This window comes from Drosophila tropicalis, unplaced genomic scaffold (assembly GCF_018151085.1).
Source record: "Drosophila tropicalis isolate 14030-0801.00 unplaced genomic scaffold, ASM1815108v1 contig_916, whole genome shotgun sequence".
Classification (NCBI taxonomy): domain Eukaryota; kingdom Metazoa; phylum Arthropoda; class Insecta; order Diptera; family Drosophilidae; genus Drosophila; species Drosophila tropicalis.
Window position 1 is genome coordinate 11,463 of NW_027173416.1, and position 14,443 is coordinate 25,905.

General features: G+C 45.8%; 1 protein-coding gene across 1 annotated transcript; it reads right to left on the reverse strand.

Moving 5' to 3' along the window:
• Window positions 1-2,409: 2,409 nt before the first annotated feature.
• LOC137586170 (uncharacterized) lies at window positions 2,410-14,200 on the reverse strand. Its single transcript, XM_068302153.1, has 4 exons — window positions 13,715-14,200; window positions 13,368-13,623; window positions 2,799-3,981; window positions 2,410-2,721 (listed from the first exon to the last, which is right to left on the reverse strand). The coding sequence occupies exons 1-3, from the start codon at window positions 14,198-14,200 to the stop codon at window positions 2,813-2,815; spliced, it is 1,911 nt and encodes a 636-aa protein (XP_068158254.1). The 3' UTR covers window positions 2,410-2,721; window positions 2,799-2,812.
• Between the last annotated feature and the right edge of the window lie 243 nt (window positions 14,201-14,443).

The window sequence follows — 14,443 nt, forward strand, 5'->3', positions numbered from 1 at the left end:
CAACACCGAATAGAAGTACGGAAGCGGCAAATTTGGTTGTGGAGTGGACGGAGTTATTCAATGCAAACTCTATGTTCGGCAGTTGTTGGACCCAATCTGCATGGTCCACAGGTTCCGTCAGTTTACCCAACATGGGGCCCAACACGCGGTTAACCCGCTCGACTTGGCCGTTGGCCCGGGGTGAGGCAGTGGCATTCAGCACATGAATTATATTATTGGCCTTCAGAAATTCTTCAAACTCGGAGGAAGTAAAGCAGGTACCTCGATCGCTGATGATTCGGCGGGGTCTACTGTAATTTGCGAAATACTGAGATTCTAATGTCTGGCATACTTCACGTGAATTCGTCGTGGCGGCAGGGTACAGCTTCACAAATTTGGTGAAAGCGTCAATGACAACCAGAAGATACTTTTTCTTAGAACGTATGGACGGAAGGGGGCCCAAATGGTCAATATGGACGGTATCAAACGGAAGGGGCACTTTCGGAATACTATGTAGCGTAACACGGTGGTCCGAAGCGGACGCGGAGTAGTAGATACACTTGAGGCAATTTTTAATGTAATTGTTAACATAAGACTTCATACACGGGAACCAGTAATGCTTCTTGATCTGTGCACAACATTTCTCCGTGGCCATATGGCCAAGCTTCTCGTGCACTACTCGTATGACATGATTTATCATTTCGGAAGGGACATAAAGTTGGGGTACACTCGTCGAGGACAGGCGGTACACTACTCCATCTCGCAGTTCGAAATCCGCTATCTCATATTTCTCTAACTCATCTCGGAGTTTGACAATCTCAGGGTCCCGGTTCTGGGTTAACTGCAGTTGGAAGTCGAGGTTTATATCGTCAACGTATGCGGCAGTTTCTATTCTGCTTAGAGCATCAGCATGGGGCATACCAACCCCCGAGCGGTGTACAATCGTGTAGTTATAGTTTTCCAACAGCAGGGCCCAGCGAGCAATCTTGGCGGAATGTCCACCATTTCTCAGTGTCAGCGCAAGGGAATTACAATCGGTCACGATTTTGAACGGGATGAACTTAAGGTATGTCTCAAAACGTTTCAAGGAATACACTATAGCTAACGTCTCTAGCTCATAACTGTGTAGTTTCGATTCAGCGGCGGAGGCCATCTTAGAGAAGTAGGACACTGGGTGTAATTTACCGTCTGTTTGTTTCTGGAGGAGCACTGCTCCGAAACCAATTGAACTAGCATCGCAGTGTAACTCTGTTTCAGACTTCGGGTTGTAAATAGATAACACGGGGGATTCGATCAATTTCAACTTCAGTGTTCGGAAAGCTTCAAGGCATTCATCGGAGAAGACATAAGGGGTATCTTTTCTTAACAATCGGGACAGCGGACACGCAATCTTAGCGAAACCTGATACAAATCGGCGGAAGTATGAGAATAGGCCTAGGCAACGCTCTAGTTCCTTGCTATCCCTTGGAATGGGCAAATCCCGTATCGCCTGAATATGAGCTGGTTTAGGCGTGATACCGGCGGAATTGGCTAAGTAGCCCAAGTACTCTAGTTCCCTATACGCAAAACGGCATTTCGTCAGCTTCAGGCAAAGCCCGTTCACTCTTAACACATACAATATTTCCTTCAGAATCTCAAGGTGGGTTTCAAAGTCATGCGACGCGACTAGAATGTCGTCCATATATATCACCAGTTGACCTCGGTTTATAAATTCCTTAAGGACAAAATAAACGAATCTAGCGAACACGGAAGGGCCATTACAAAGTCCGAAGGGCATGCTATTTAAACTGGCCATGGGGTTAGGAGTATATTTTTAGTTGTGCATTTTAATGGTGAAACCGTTTTAGTAAATAGTGAAGAATGATTTGACAATGTTAATGAATATCTATCAGAGGAATCGGAAAATGATCTGAACTGTAATTTTTTCAACGGGCGTAATCTACACACTTCTTGGTATTGTCTTTTGCGTACAGGGACAATCGCAGGTGGGAACTACTGTGGCGAATAATGCCAGCTTTCAAGAGATCGTCACAAATCTCACGCACCTCGATGCGTTCGTGGTGCGACAGACGGCGGGGGCGGCAGAAAATCGGAGTTTGGCTAGTCAGTTCTATTTTCATCTCATAGTTCGTGGGCTTGATTAAATCTGGATCAACTTGTACATACGAAGTGGAAATAATAGACTTAAGGGCTGCGGTTTGCTCTTCCCGTAACGCGGGCTCTATATCAAAGTCTAATTCACTGACAGCAGGGAGCTCAATGGCATTTATCGCCATAAGTGCATCGTTCAATGTTTCCGAAGGTACAGCAGAAGTTTTCGGAAGGGGAGAATCAGACAACAATTCGGCAGATACAATCTCATTCCTATCATACGGCAGTATCACTCTCTCTTCCATAAATATGTCAAAGGACTTCAGAACAGCAGTAAGATTTGGATTTATACATTCAGTCGGTTTATTCATGAGTATCAACGATTCTTTTCCATATTTCAGTTCTTTCAGTTTACAGAGTCTAATATTAATTTTATACAGAAGATCTCTACCTATAATCATCGGCAGTTCGGTTGCTTGGTTCGTCAGGACTTCAAACGTATGTATTGTATGTGTGTTGCGGAGGCGAACCCTACACTGGACTTGGCCTAAGGACAGAAGTTGGCTATTTCCTAAACCACGGCAGTTCAATGTACGGGGGCTAAGACGGCAGTTGGAGGGGACTTCAGATTGACGGATAAAACTCTTTGGACTGCCCGAATCAAGGAGAGCAAACATATCTATAAATCTCCTATCTTGCACTTCATCACAAACAAAAGCAACACTCACCAGTTGTAAATGGTCTAGTCGATTTCCCGCTTCATCAGCGGCGGCGGCAGCAGTGATATTGGTGGCATTGGGTTTTTGTAGCTGTGGCCCACTATGCCACACTTGAAACATGAATTCGGAGGTCTCATTGGTTTTGGGCATTGACTCTTGTAATGCCCCCATCCTGAGCAGTTGAAGCATCTGGTCTCACTCGTGACGGTGCCTGACGATTTGTTTCCAGGCGCCACGGCAGTTGTTGTTGGCTGCGCCTTCACACTATTGCTTTGTCTGGAGGCAGCGGCCTGCATACGGAGGCGCTCGTAGCGTTCCAGTAGGGGCTTCAGTTCAGCCATTGTCCGAGCTGAGTACAGCATGCCGACTCGAGTAGAGTTGTCCCGCAATCCATCAATGATCAGGTCGACCAGCTCGTTCTCCGGAATCGGAGCATTCATGGCAATCTCCTGCATCTCGATTGCGAATCTTAAACATCCCTCGCCTGCCTTGATGCGCCGGCCACGCAGAGCGTGGTACACTTCCTCGATGCTACACGAGCGTCCAAATTCTCGCAAGAGGATTGCCTTCAATTCTTCGTAGCTGTGCACCGATACCGTGCGCAGCAGCACCGCCGCCGTACCTTCCAGCATACGACGGCATGCGACCAACCGTAGGCGGTCGTTCAACTGCAGAATTTCAAATGCGTCTTCCAGATCGTTCAGCCATTTCTTCACATCGTATGCGGTATCCGCTGAAAATCGAGCCACCATGCTCTCAATGACACTCACGTCGCTGACTTGCTGTCTCGGTGCTTGGAATTCGTCAATCCCCTGCTGCAGTTTGAGGATTTGATGCTGTAGCTGTAGCAACTCATGTTGTTTCTGCAGCGTCCCCAGTTGCTCATCCAGGCTGGGGGAGGCGGAAGTGGCCGGTGTGATGGCGGCCGCGGCAGTCGATACGGAGGGCACTAAAGCGGGCATCTCCTCCCATGGGTCCGCGTCGGGACCAGTGGCGGGGGCGGCGAGCGAGGCCGCAGCCCGCATGGCAGACACATAGTCGGAGGGCACAGCATCCGCAGGCACAGTGGATGTGGCAGCGGCGGCGGGCACAGCAGTGGCAGCGGGCGCAGAGGCGGCGACGGCGGCTGGTACAGCAGTGGCAGCGGGCGCAGAGGCGGCGGGCACAGACAGCGGCGGCGGCGGGCAAGCGGCTGGTGCAGCGCAGTGGCAGCGGGCAGAGGCGGCGGGCACAGCAGCGGCAGCGGGCACAGCAGTGGCAGCGGGGCAGAGGCGGCGGGCAGGCAGCGGCGGCGGGCACAGCAGCGGCAGCGGGCACAGCAGTGGCAGCGGGTGCAGAGGCGGCGGGCACAGCAGGCGGCAGCGGTGGTGGGCAGCAGCGGCGGCAGCGGGTGCAGAGGCGGCGGGCACAGCAGCGGCAGCGGTGGTGGGCACAGCAGCGGCGGCAGCGGGCCACAGCGGCGGCAGCGGGTGCAGAGGCGGCGGGCACAGCAGCGGCAGCGGCGGTGGGCACAGCAGCGGCAGCGGGCACAGCAGTGGCAGCGGGTGCAGAGGCGGCGGGCACAGCAGCGGCAGCGGGTACAGCAGTGGCAGCGGGTGCAGAGGCGGCGGGCACAGCAGCGGCAGCGGTGGTGGGCACAGCAGCGGCGGCAGCGAGCACAGGGCGGCAGTGGGTGCAGAGGCGGCGGGCACGCAGCGGCAGCGGGCACAGCAGTGCGGTGGCGGGGGCACAGCAGCGGCAGCGGGTACAGCAGTGGCAGCGGGTGCAGAGGCGGCGGGCACAGCAGCGGCAGCGGTGGTGTGGCACAGCAGCGGCGGCGGCGCACAGCAGTGGCAGGGGCAGAGGCCAGCAGCGGCGGGCCGGCAGGGGCGAGTGGTGGCAGGGGTGCAGCAGGGCGAATGACGGCAGCAGCGGGGGCAGGGGCGAGTATGGCAGCGGTTGGCCCAGCAGGGGCGAGGTGTGGCAGCGGTTGGCCCAGCAGGGGCGGTTGCGGCAGCGGCGGGCCCGGCAGGGGCGAATGGGGCATCAGTTAGCCCAACAGGGGCTCGTATAGCAGCAGTTGGCCCGGCAGGGGCGAATATGTCAGCAGTTGGCCCAACATGGGCGAGTATGGCAGCAGTTGGCCCAGCAGGGGCGGTTGCGGCGGCGGCGGGCCCGGCAGGTGCGAATGGGGCATCAGTTAGCCCAGCAGGGGCTCGTATGGCGGCGGTTGGCCCAGCAGCGGCGGGCCCGGCAGGGGCGAGTGTCGCAGCGGTTGGCCCAGCAGGGGCGGAGGTGGCATCAATTAGCCCAGCAGGGGCTCGTATAGCAGCAGTTGGCCCGGCGGAGGCGAGCATGTCAGCAGTTGGCCCGGCAGGGGCGAGTATAGCAGCAGTTGGCCCGGCAGGGGCGGAGGTGGCATCAGTTAGCCCAGCAGGGGCTCGTATGGCGGCGGTTGGCCCAGCAGCGGCGGGCCCGGCAGGGGCGAGATGTCAGCGGTTGGCCCGGCAGGGGCGAGTGTCGCAGCGGTTGGCCCAGCAGGGGGCGGAGGTGGCATCAGTTAGCCCAGCAGGGGCTCGTATGGCGGCGGTTGGCCCAGCAGCGGCGGCCCGGCAGGGGCGAGCATGTCAGCAGCTGGCCCAGCAGGGGCGAGTGTGGCAGCGGTTGGCCCAGCAGGGGCGGAGGTGGGTTAGCCAGCAGGGGCATAGCAGCAGTTGGCCCAGCAGGGGCGCGGTTGCCAGCAGGGGCGTATGGCGGCGGTTGGCCCAGCAGCGGCGGGCCCGGCAGGGGCGAGCATATCAGCAGTTGGCCCGGCAGGGGCGAGTGTCGCAGCGGTTGGCCCAGCAGGGGCGGAGGTGGCATCAGTTAGCCCAGCAGGGGCTCGTATAGCAGCAGTTGGCCCGGCGGAGGCGAGCATGTCAGCAGTTGGCCCGGCAGGGGCGAGTAGAGCAGCAGTTGGCCCGGCAGGGGCGGAGGTGGCATCAGTTAGCCCAGCAGGGGCTCGTATAGCAGCAGTTGGCCCGGCGGAGGCGAGCATGTCAGCAGTTGGCCCGGCATGGGCGAGTATAGCAGCAGTTGGCCCGGCAGGGGCGAGTGTGGCGGCAGTTGGCACAGCGGCTCTCGGTACTGCAGCGGCAGGCGCAGCAGCGGCGGCTCCTGTGGCCGTCGGTACTGCAGCGGTAGTCACAGCAGTGGGTGCACCAGCAGCGGTGGGCGTGGAGGCGGCCGTCCTAGATGTGGAACGTGTGGCGCGCCGTGTCCCGAAATATGTATCCTTTCGGGTGGTCATCCCACTTCTGAGTTGTAAACACCTATTTATTGGGAAAAAAAGATAACGATTAATTGGTATTTCTTGGATTTTATCTTTGGTTTTTCTGCGCAGATGCAACTTGCTCGTTGCGTCGCCGGAAGAGAAGAGAGACGCCGTCTCTCAACCTATCGAGGACTTATCGCTAACAATCGATACTTATTACTGACAATCGATACTTATTTCTCGATACTTATTACTAACAATCGATACTTATTACTAACAATCGATACTACAATACCGGTTTCGGTATATACATGAGCATTTAACATGTACTTGTAAATAATTGGAAACTAAAAAAAATTTTTTTTACCCTTAAAAAAAAGGTATTTTAATTTTGTTAAAAAATTTTTAAACAAAAAAAAAAAAAAAACTCCCAACAAAAAAAAAAAAATTTTTTTTAAAAAAAAAAAAAAAAAAAAAAAAAAAAAAACCCCTTCCTCCCTCCCCCCCCCCCCCCCCCCTTCTTGATCAAAAAAAAAAAAACCTTTTTTATAATTAAAAAATAATATATTTTATATTTAAAATAGAACGAAAAAACAAAAAATAAAACACCAAAAAAAAAAACAAAAAAAAAAAAAAAAATTATTTTTAATAAATAAAATATTTTTTTTTTTTTTAAAAAAAAAAAAAAAAAAAAAAAATTAAAAAAAAAAAAAAAAAAAAACATAATTGTTAGCTCCCATAGGAACGATCGGTCGACAACAGTGACTCTTGTAAATAACTTCGTCACTTTTGATGCGATTGCTTTCAAATTAAACATTTGTTAGTTTGATATATCTGTTAATGACTGTGCTAAATTTGATAAAGATCGGGTGACTATATCATATAGCTCCCATAGGAACGATCGGTGGAAAACAGTGACTTTGATCAATATCTTCGTTATTTCCTATGATTGTAGGCCATTCTTTCGCAAACATAAGTCTTTTTTAGATAAAACGTTCTTCCACATTGATGGCTAATAGGTAAGGAAAGAGTTACCATAAAAGTTGCAAGGGTATACAAACTTTGACGCGGTCGAAGTTAGCCCCGGCCCTCGGGTTTTTTGGTTGATTTTGCATAAATTTTATTATTTTGAATATAGTAAGTTTCTTGAATATTTTCTGTTAAAGTGTTATTATTTTCATCTGGATATGATATAATTTTGAATAGCGATGTTTTAGATATTTGTCTAGGTATATGCGAAATTATTTATATTTCATTTGTGTCTGATTTTAACCAAGTAGATGTTTTTATGTTTAAAAGTTTTTCTGTATTTATGTTAAATATTTCTTGATGGTTTAAAAGTTTTGGATTAAATATTCCTAGTCTTGTCAACTGCATTCCCAGCTCTATGTCTTCTATGTATTCTGTAAAATGCTCTAAGTTGAACATTGGTATATTTAATTTTTTGTCTGCATCCTGTTGAATAGTAAGATTATTTAGGAGTTCTATATTTTTGTTGACTGCTTCAATGATATGATTAAGTTCATTATTTTGGGCGCTATCTGCTGATAGACTATCAATTTTTTGTTCAAGTTCTTCTTTATCGTATTGGTCTGAGGTGCCGGATATGTTTAAATTGTTTAAGGACTTTGTGGCAAAGGGTGAAGCGCACTTCAACCTGAAAGTTGGTCAATGGTGCAAAGTTGGAAAAATATTTTTGGGGTGAAGCTGTTCTGACAGCAACATATATAATAAATAGAATTCCAACTAGGTCACTTGGAGACCGTGCAGCAACGCCATACGAGATGTGGCATAATAGAAAGCCAGTTTTAAAGTATTTAAAAGTATTTGGTTCAACTGTATACGTACACAATAAAATTAGAAAACGGAAATTCGACAATAAATCGTTCAAAAGTATTTTTGTGGGATATGAACCTAACGGCTATAAGTTATGGGATATTGAAAATAAGAAATTCATTGTTGCTAGAGATGTGGTAGTCGATGAGACAAATATGGTATACTCAAGAGCTGTTTAAAGTAACATTCTGAATGATAGTAAGGATGAAGTAAACATTGAATTCCCGAAAGAGAGTAAGGAAAATATAGAAGATAATTTCCAGAATGAGAGTATGGAATGTTGTGTACCAAGTATCCTGAACGAAAGTAAGGATAATGAAAAAGTGAATTTCCAGAATGAGAGTATGGAATGTTGTGCGCCGAATATCCTGAACGAGAGTAAGGATAATGAAAAGGTGAATTTCCAGAATGAGAGTATGGAATGTTGCGTACCAGAGATCCTGAATGAGAGTAAGGACAATAATAAAGACAGTTTCCTGAATGAGAGTAAGGACAATTATAAAGACAGTTTCCCGAATGAAAGTAAGGATGACAAATAGCCTTGTGAAGACTCAAATAGAGTTATCAATGATGCAACTAGAAAAAGCGAAAGATTGAAAAATAAACCACTTTATTTCCTATGACGAAGATGAATTAAGTTCTAATAATTATCTTTTCAATGTTCACACAATTTTTGACAAAGCCCCTCATTCATTCGAAGAAATAAAAATTCGAAGTGATAAGGATTTATGGGAAGAAGCTGTTAAAGTAGAATTATCCGCTCATGACTTAAACAATACTTGGAATATTGTTACAAGACCTGAAAATAAGAATAACGTAGATAGTAAGTGGGTATTTACTTTAAAACATGATGAAATGGGAAATCCAGCTAGATGTAAGGCAAGATTAGTTGCACGCGGTTTTACACAAAAATATCAAATAGATTACGATGAAACATTCGCTCCTGTTGCTAGAATTCCTAGTCTTCGACTTGTGTTATCTATTGCTGTCCAATATAACTTTAAGGTACATCATATGGATGTTAAAACGGCATTTCTAAATGTTATGCTAAAAGAAGAAATATACATGAAATTCCCTAAGGGAATTATTTGCAATGATGGAAGTGTATGTAAATTGAATAAAGCAATTTATGGGCTCAAACAAGCAGCAAGGTGCTGGTTTGAAGTGTTTGAGCAAGCCTAAAGGAATGTGAATTTAAGAATTCTCCTGTTGATCCGTGTATATATGTTCAAGATCAAGGCAATATAAATAAGAATTTTGGATGATTTAGTAATAGCAACATCAGACTTAAAAATAATGAGCAGTTTCAAACAATACCTTATGACAAAGTTTAGAATGACAGATCTTGGGGAAATACGACACTTTATTGGAATGAACATTGAAATATGCCAAGATCAGATATTGTTAAGCCAATCTGCTTATATAAAAAGGGTTTTAACTAAATTTAATATGGAGGAAAGTAAATCTGTAAATAATCCACTTCCAAGTAAACTAAATTATGAAATGTTAAACTCAGACGACACATACGATGCTCCTTGTCGAAATTTGATTGGAAGTTTAATGTACATAATGCTTTGTACTTGTCCGGATATTGCAACAGCCGTCAATATTCTAAGTAGATATACTAATGAAAATAATATAGAACTTTGGAAAGGTTTAAAAAGGGTTCTGAGGTACCTCAAAGGAAACATTGACATGAAACAAATTTTTTAAATAAAATATTGATTTTGTTGTTTGATGTTTTCGTTGGCTATGTTGATTCCGATTGGGGTGGGAATGAAACTGATAGAAAAGGCATAACAGGTTATCTTTTTCAAATGTTTAATTCAAATCTTAATTGTTGGAATACAAAAAGGCAGAATTCAGTAGCGGCATCATCTACTGAAGCAGAGTATATGGCCTTGTTTGAAGCTGTAAGAGAAGTCTTATGGCTGAAGTCTCTTTCAAAAAGTATTTATATTAAACTAGACAAACCTATAAAAATATTTGAAGATAACCAGGGTTGTATAAGCATAGCAAGTAGTTCATCATGTCATAAGCGGTCAAAGCACATAGACATTAAATATCATTTTGCCAGAGAGCAAGTAGAAAATAATCTTATTTCTATTGAGTATATTCCCACAGAAAATCAACTGGCTGATATTTTTACAAAACCATTATCTACTGGAAGGTTCATGGAGCTGAGAGGCAAGATGGGACAGCTTTGAGAAGACACTCATAAACTAAACGGAAGTTAATTTTTTTAAGTAATGTTTAACGTAACTTTTTGAAATGAAAATAATGTTTGTTTTGTTTAAATGATATAAATGATCTGATTGGTTTTCTGGGTTTTCCAATCTTAATGCTGAATGCCAGATCATATTGTAATACCTCCCAGAGTACACGCACCAGTCACAGTAATTGAATTATTATTTGAATTTGTTTTTTTTTGAAAATTAATATAATGTAATTTTGAGGGGGCGCGACGACCTGCAAAAATAACATTATAAAAGGCCTAATAATTAATGGTCGTGTGAAAATCGAGAATTAAAATCTAATAAAATAAAATCAATCATAAAACAATAAAAAAAGATTACTGTGCTTTTATTAAAAATTAAACTAATACTAAGCCAACCAAACCAATATTATAGCAGTCTTGAATTAGAACTGTTGCTGTTGGAAAGCAATCCCCGCTAAGCTTGACGAGTCAACATCGATGTTGCCAATGTTTTGATGACGAGGTCCGAAGGTCCATGGACGTTTGAATCCTTATGCATGTTTGTGTAATGTAAACATCCACGCTGCCGACATCTATTCAATGTAGGATACTTTAAGGCTGGATGACCCTTATTGAGGCAATTTAAACAAAATAACGCTGTCTTAACCATCTTAAATCGCTCATTAAAAGGTAGCGAAATAAAAACTGGACAGAATGCAAACCTATGCTCAGTTGAATAACATTACATACATCTGCTTTGGGCTGCAACAAATACTTTCGATGTACCATGAATTTTGTCCCTGACGGGTCTTTCCTCTTGTCGTTTTCGCAGATACCCTTCCAAATACTGACAATGTCGACTGAGTATTTGATAACAGTCGTCCCAGTCTGGTAATTCATCGTATTCTTGAACCCGATCATATGCTTGTTTGGATTCTAATTCAAATTTTTGACTTAACAATATGAATAAGTACTGCGTTTAAAACATCAGCTTCAGACCCAAGAGACAATAATGATTCGCGGAGAGCTGAACCGTCGTATTCAAGTAATTTGAGCGATGGATGCCGATTATGATATCCACCAAGATAAGCCGATGAATTTAAGAAACTATGTTCTTCTGTTTTTTCCGTTTCACTTGCTCCGATGTGCCATAATATGATTGCGATTGTGTCGTTAAAAAGATATCCTATCTCTGCCCGATTCGCGTCTGCTGGATCTAGCATCTCAATATTGATTAGAACTTGTAATGCGTGTTTAAAATAGGACTCAACAATTCGAGACTGACAATCTAATATAATAGGATCATATTCAAGATCGATTCTAGTACTTAAACTTTCAATATTAGATTGCAGTTGATTCCGATGTTGTCTAAGAGGTAAGAGCTGCGTTTCAACTTGTGGAGACATTTCGGGCCCTTAGCGAAAAAAATGTAGCAAGTTATAATTGCAATGAAATGAACGAGTAAACGAATTTAAATAGTCTTTTAAGTTTTTATGTTACTGTCGCCACTGTTTGATCTGCCTTGGTGCAGATGGTACAAAACTCCAATGGTCAATAGCATATGGAGTGGAGTAGGGAAATTAAGTTTTCTCCTCTTCGAATTCAATAAAAAAGTAATTTTTATGTTTCTGTTTCACGAGTTAGAAGCTCTTCATGAGCCATGTAACAGAAGCTTTTAAAACATTTTAATGTAAATACAGTGGGTAGAAACTCCAATGATCTTAAACAAATAATATAAGAAATCTTAATATATACAAATCCAAGTTGTAGGGAAGCTCTGGCTGGGGTACAGTTCTCAGTCTCCAGAGTCCCGTCTACAGAACATTTATTTGATCTGAAGACCTTGAAGAGTATTATGGTATGAGATGGGGACCACATAAAGGGAGAAAAGGGAAGGGAAAGGGGTAAGAGGAGAGTCCAAGAGGAGCAGCAACGACTGATCTTGTCTGCCAAGCGAAGCCCGCTTGGCCAAGATCCGTGCCTCTTCACCTTGAGTGACTGAGCCTTGGGATCAGCGACTGACTTCGTCTGCAGGAGAATAACTCATCCTGCCGAAGTCCGCTGATCCTTCGGCTCCACTCACAAAGTTTAGTGGCCAAGGAAAAGGGAAGGGAAAGGGTAGGCATAAATTTAGTAACAAATAAAGAAATAATGCTGTGTGGGTTAAGTGATAATAGTACAGAGTTTATTGATAACTAACTAACCCTAAACATCTTTTATAATTTTGGGTCCCTACCGCACTCAAGCAAACAGGATCTTAGGAAATGGGCTCACCTGCTGCTCCTTGTATCCCACTTGATGATTTTCTATAGGTTTTTTTTCCTTGCTGCTGGTTGTTTCACTTTGTTTAACTTGACACTCTTGTGGTCACTGTCGAAGTGATTTTTTCCTAATTCTAGCTCTCTGTTCAAACCCACCCTTGCTCTGCCTACTTATGTCCTAACTGTGAAAACATACGATGCGTCTTGTGCTTTGGCACGCGTCATGATCGCCGTCTCTCTCTTTCACTTTCGATTTCTTCATGGTCTCTTTAGCGTCGGCATGCAGCGCAGCGTCCGCTGTCGGGAGGTTATTCTCTCCGCGACGCGTCGACACTGCAGCCATATCAAGACTGGAAAGAGAGGGAGGCGTCGATCGTAAGTATTGACTATCAGGAAAAAGAACTACAGTTAGTTTTGATGTTGGAATATTTAATGTGCCCTCCATAGGCGTATCAAGTAAAAAGTAATAAAGAAAAGGGGCCGTACATGGGCGTAGTCTGGATTACTTAGGTAATGTGACTCGTCCCACGGTGTCCTTATTTTGAACGGCTGAAATGGACAGTGACTCGCCCGTATACCTTAACCTCGATGCGGAACAGTCGGTCGTCCGCCCACATGAGCAAACTGTGCTTCCTACGGGGTCCACCATAATGAAGTACAGCCACCCGATCTCTGACTTCGGCGGGTACTCATCTATCGGGGGTGTCGACGAGCCCCCTCAATTGGGGGGCCGCAGGGCTGGCCTCCGGCACATAAATTGCCGTAGCTCGGCGCAAAGGGCCTCGCGACGTTGGTCCAGGGCTGGTGTGAGTTGGCGGAGTAGCGGCGTCGTTTGCTGTGGCGAGCGATGGTCGAGGACGGGGCCCGGAGAGGTCTAGGGGCATCTCTTCGTCTGCGTTGTTAGATCGAATTTCACTGACCCTGACGGTCGTCAGGCGAACACCTGTGTTCGCTGGGGGGCTTATAGGCTCATACACGGGACGCAGAGGGGTGTTCGGCATTGCTGCTTCCACGACTTCTGGAGATTGACGTCTCTCCAGAATATCACACACGGGCCGCGGAGTTGTGTCCGGTGTGAGCGGGACAGAGGGGTGTCCGATACACGGGGAGACGGCGAATTGGACTCGGACCCATAGTCAGCGGTGGCGGGGGCTCTGTAGTCCTCAACAACACATGTTGCTTGAGCATGACCATGCTGCCGATGCTTGGACGCCAGTCGCGTAGTTTCAGGTCGTAGTATTTCTTTTGATTTTGGGTAGCGTTCAGTTGATTCTCATGTACAAGCTTCGTCGGACGCGCTCGTCGGGGCTACGGGGTTTGTTACCGGAGACATCCGTTACTTAGTCATAAGGGGCGCCGTCGTGTAATGAGCTCTCTTCATCATTAATCGAAGGTCTACTAGATACTCCTTGTATGGTTCGAGCATTCGAGCGCGTATGCTATCCTCTAGTTTCTCAAAATAGCGTGGGGATAGAAAGAACTCTAAAAATTCGTACTTGAAATCGACCCATGTCATCTCCGGATACCCGCTGGTTTGCCTCCAGCTTTCGGCCCGTCCGGTCAATAGGATGGCTATCATCGGAGGCAGTGTCTCCAAACTCAAACGGTACGTCGCGGCTCGAGTCTCTATTTGCTCTATGAAATAGATAGGATCGGTAGATCCGCTAGACTGCGGTTTTACATTTAATTTCCTGTCCCCGGTGCAAAATTGGGCTTCGACTTCGGCAAGTCGACTCAATACCTCGGGATGATGATCCTCCCTTGAGGCGAACTCGCGGAAACGATTTCTTAGGTCCTCAACTAGCCCACCGGTGTCCAATCCGAATTCGTCACAAAGGACTTCCAACTCGGCTTTGCGACGATGGTTTATCCAATGAACGCCCATTGCTAGTATATTAGTTAGGATACTATGTAAAGACGGCTACGGTAAACCGATAGACTATGCGGTGGATGTACAAGTTGACCAATACGTATATATATATTTTATGATTATTCTTTAATTATACCCTTGCAAAAAGAGTATATTAATTTTGGTTAGAAGTGTGCAACGCATAGAACGAAGCATCTCCGACCATACAAAGTATATATATTCTTGATCAGCACGACGAGACGAGTTCAACTAGCCATG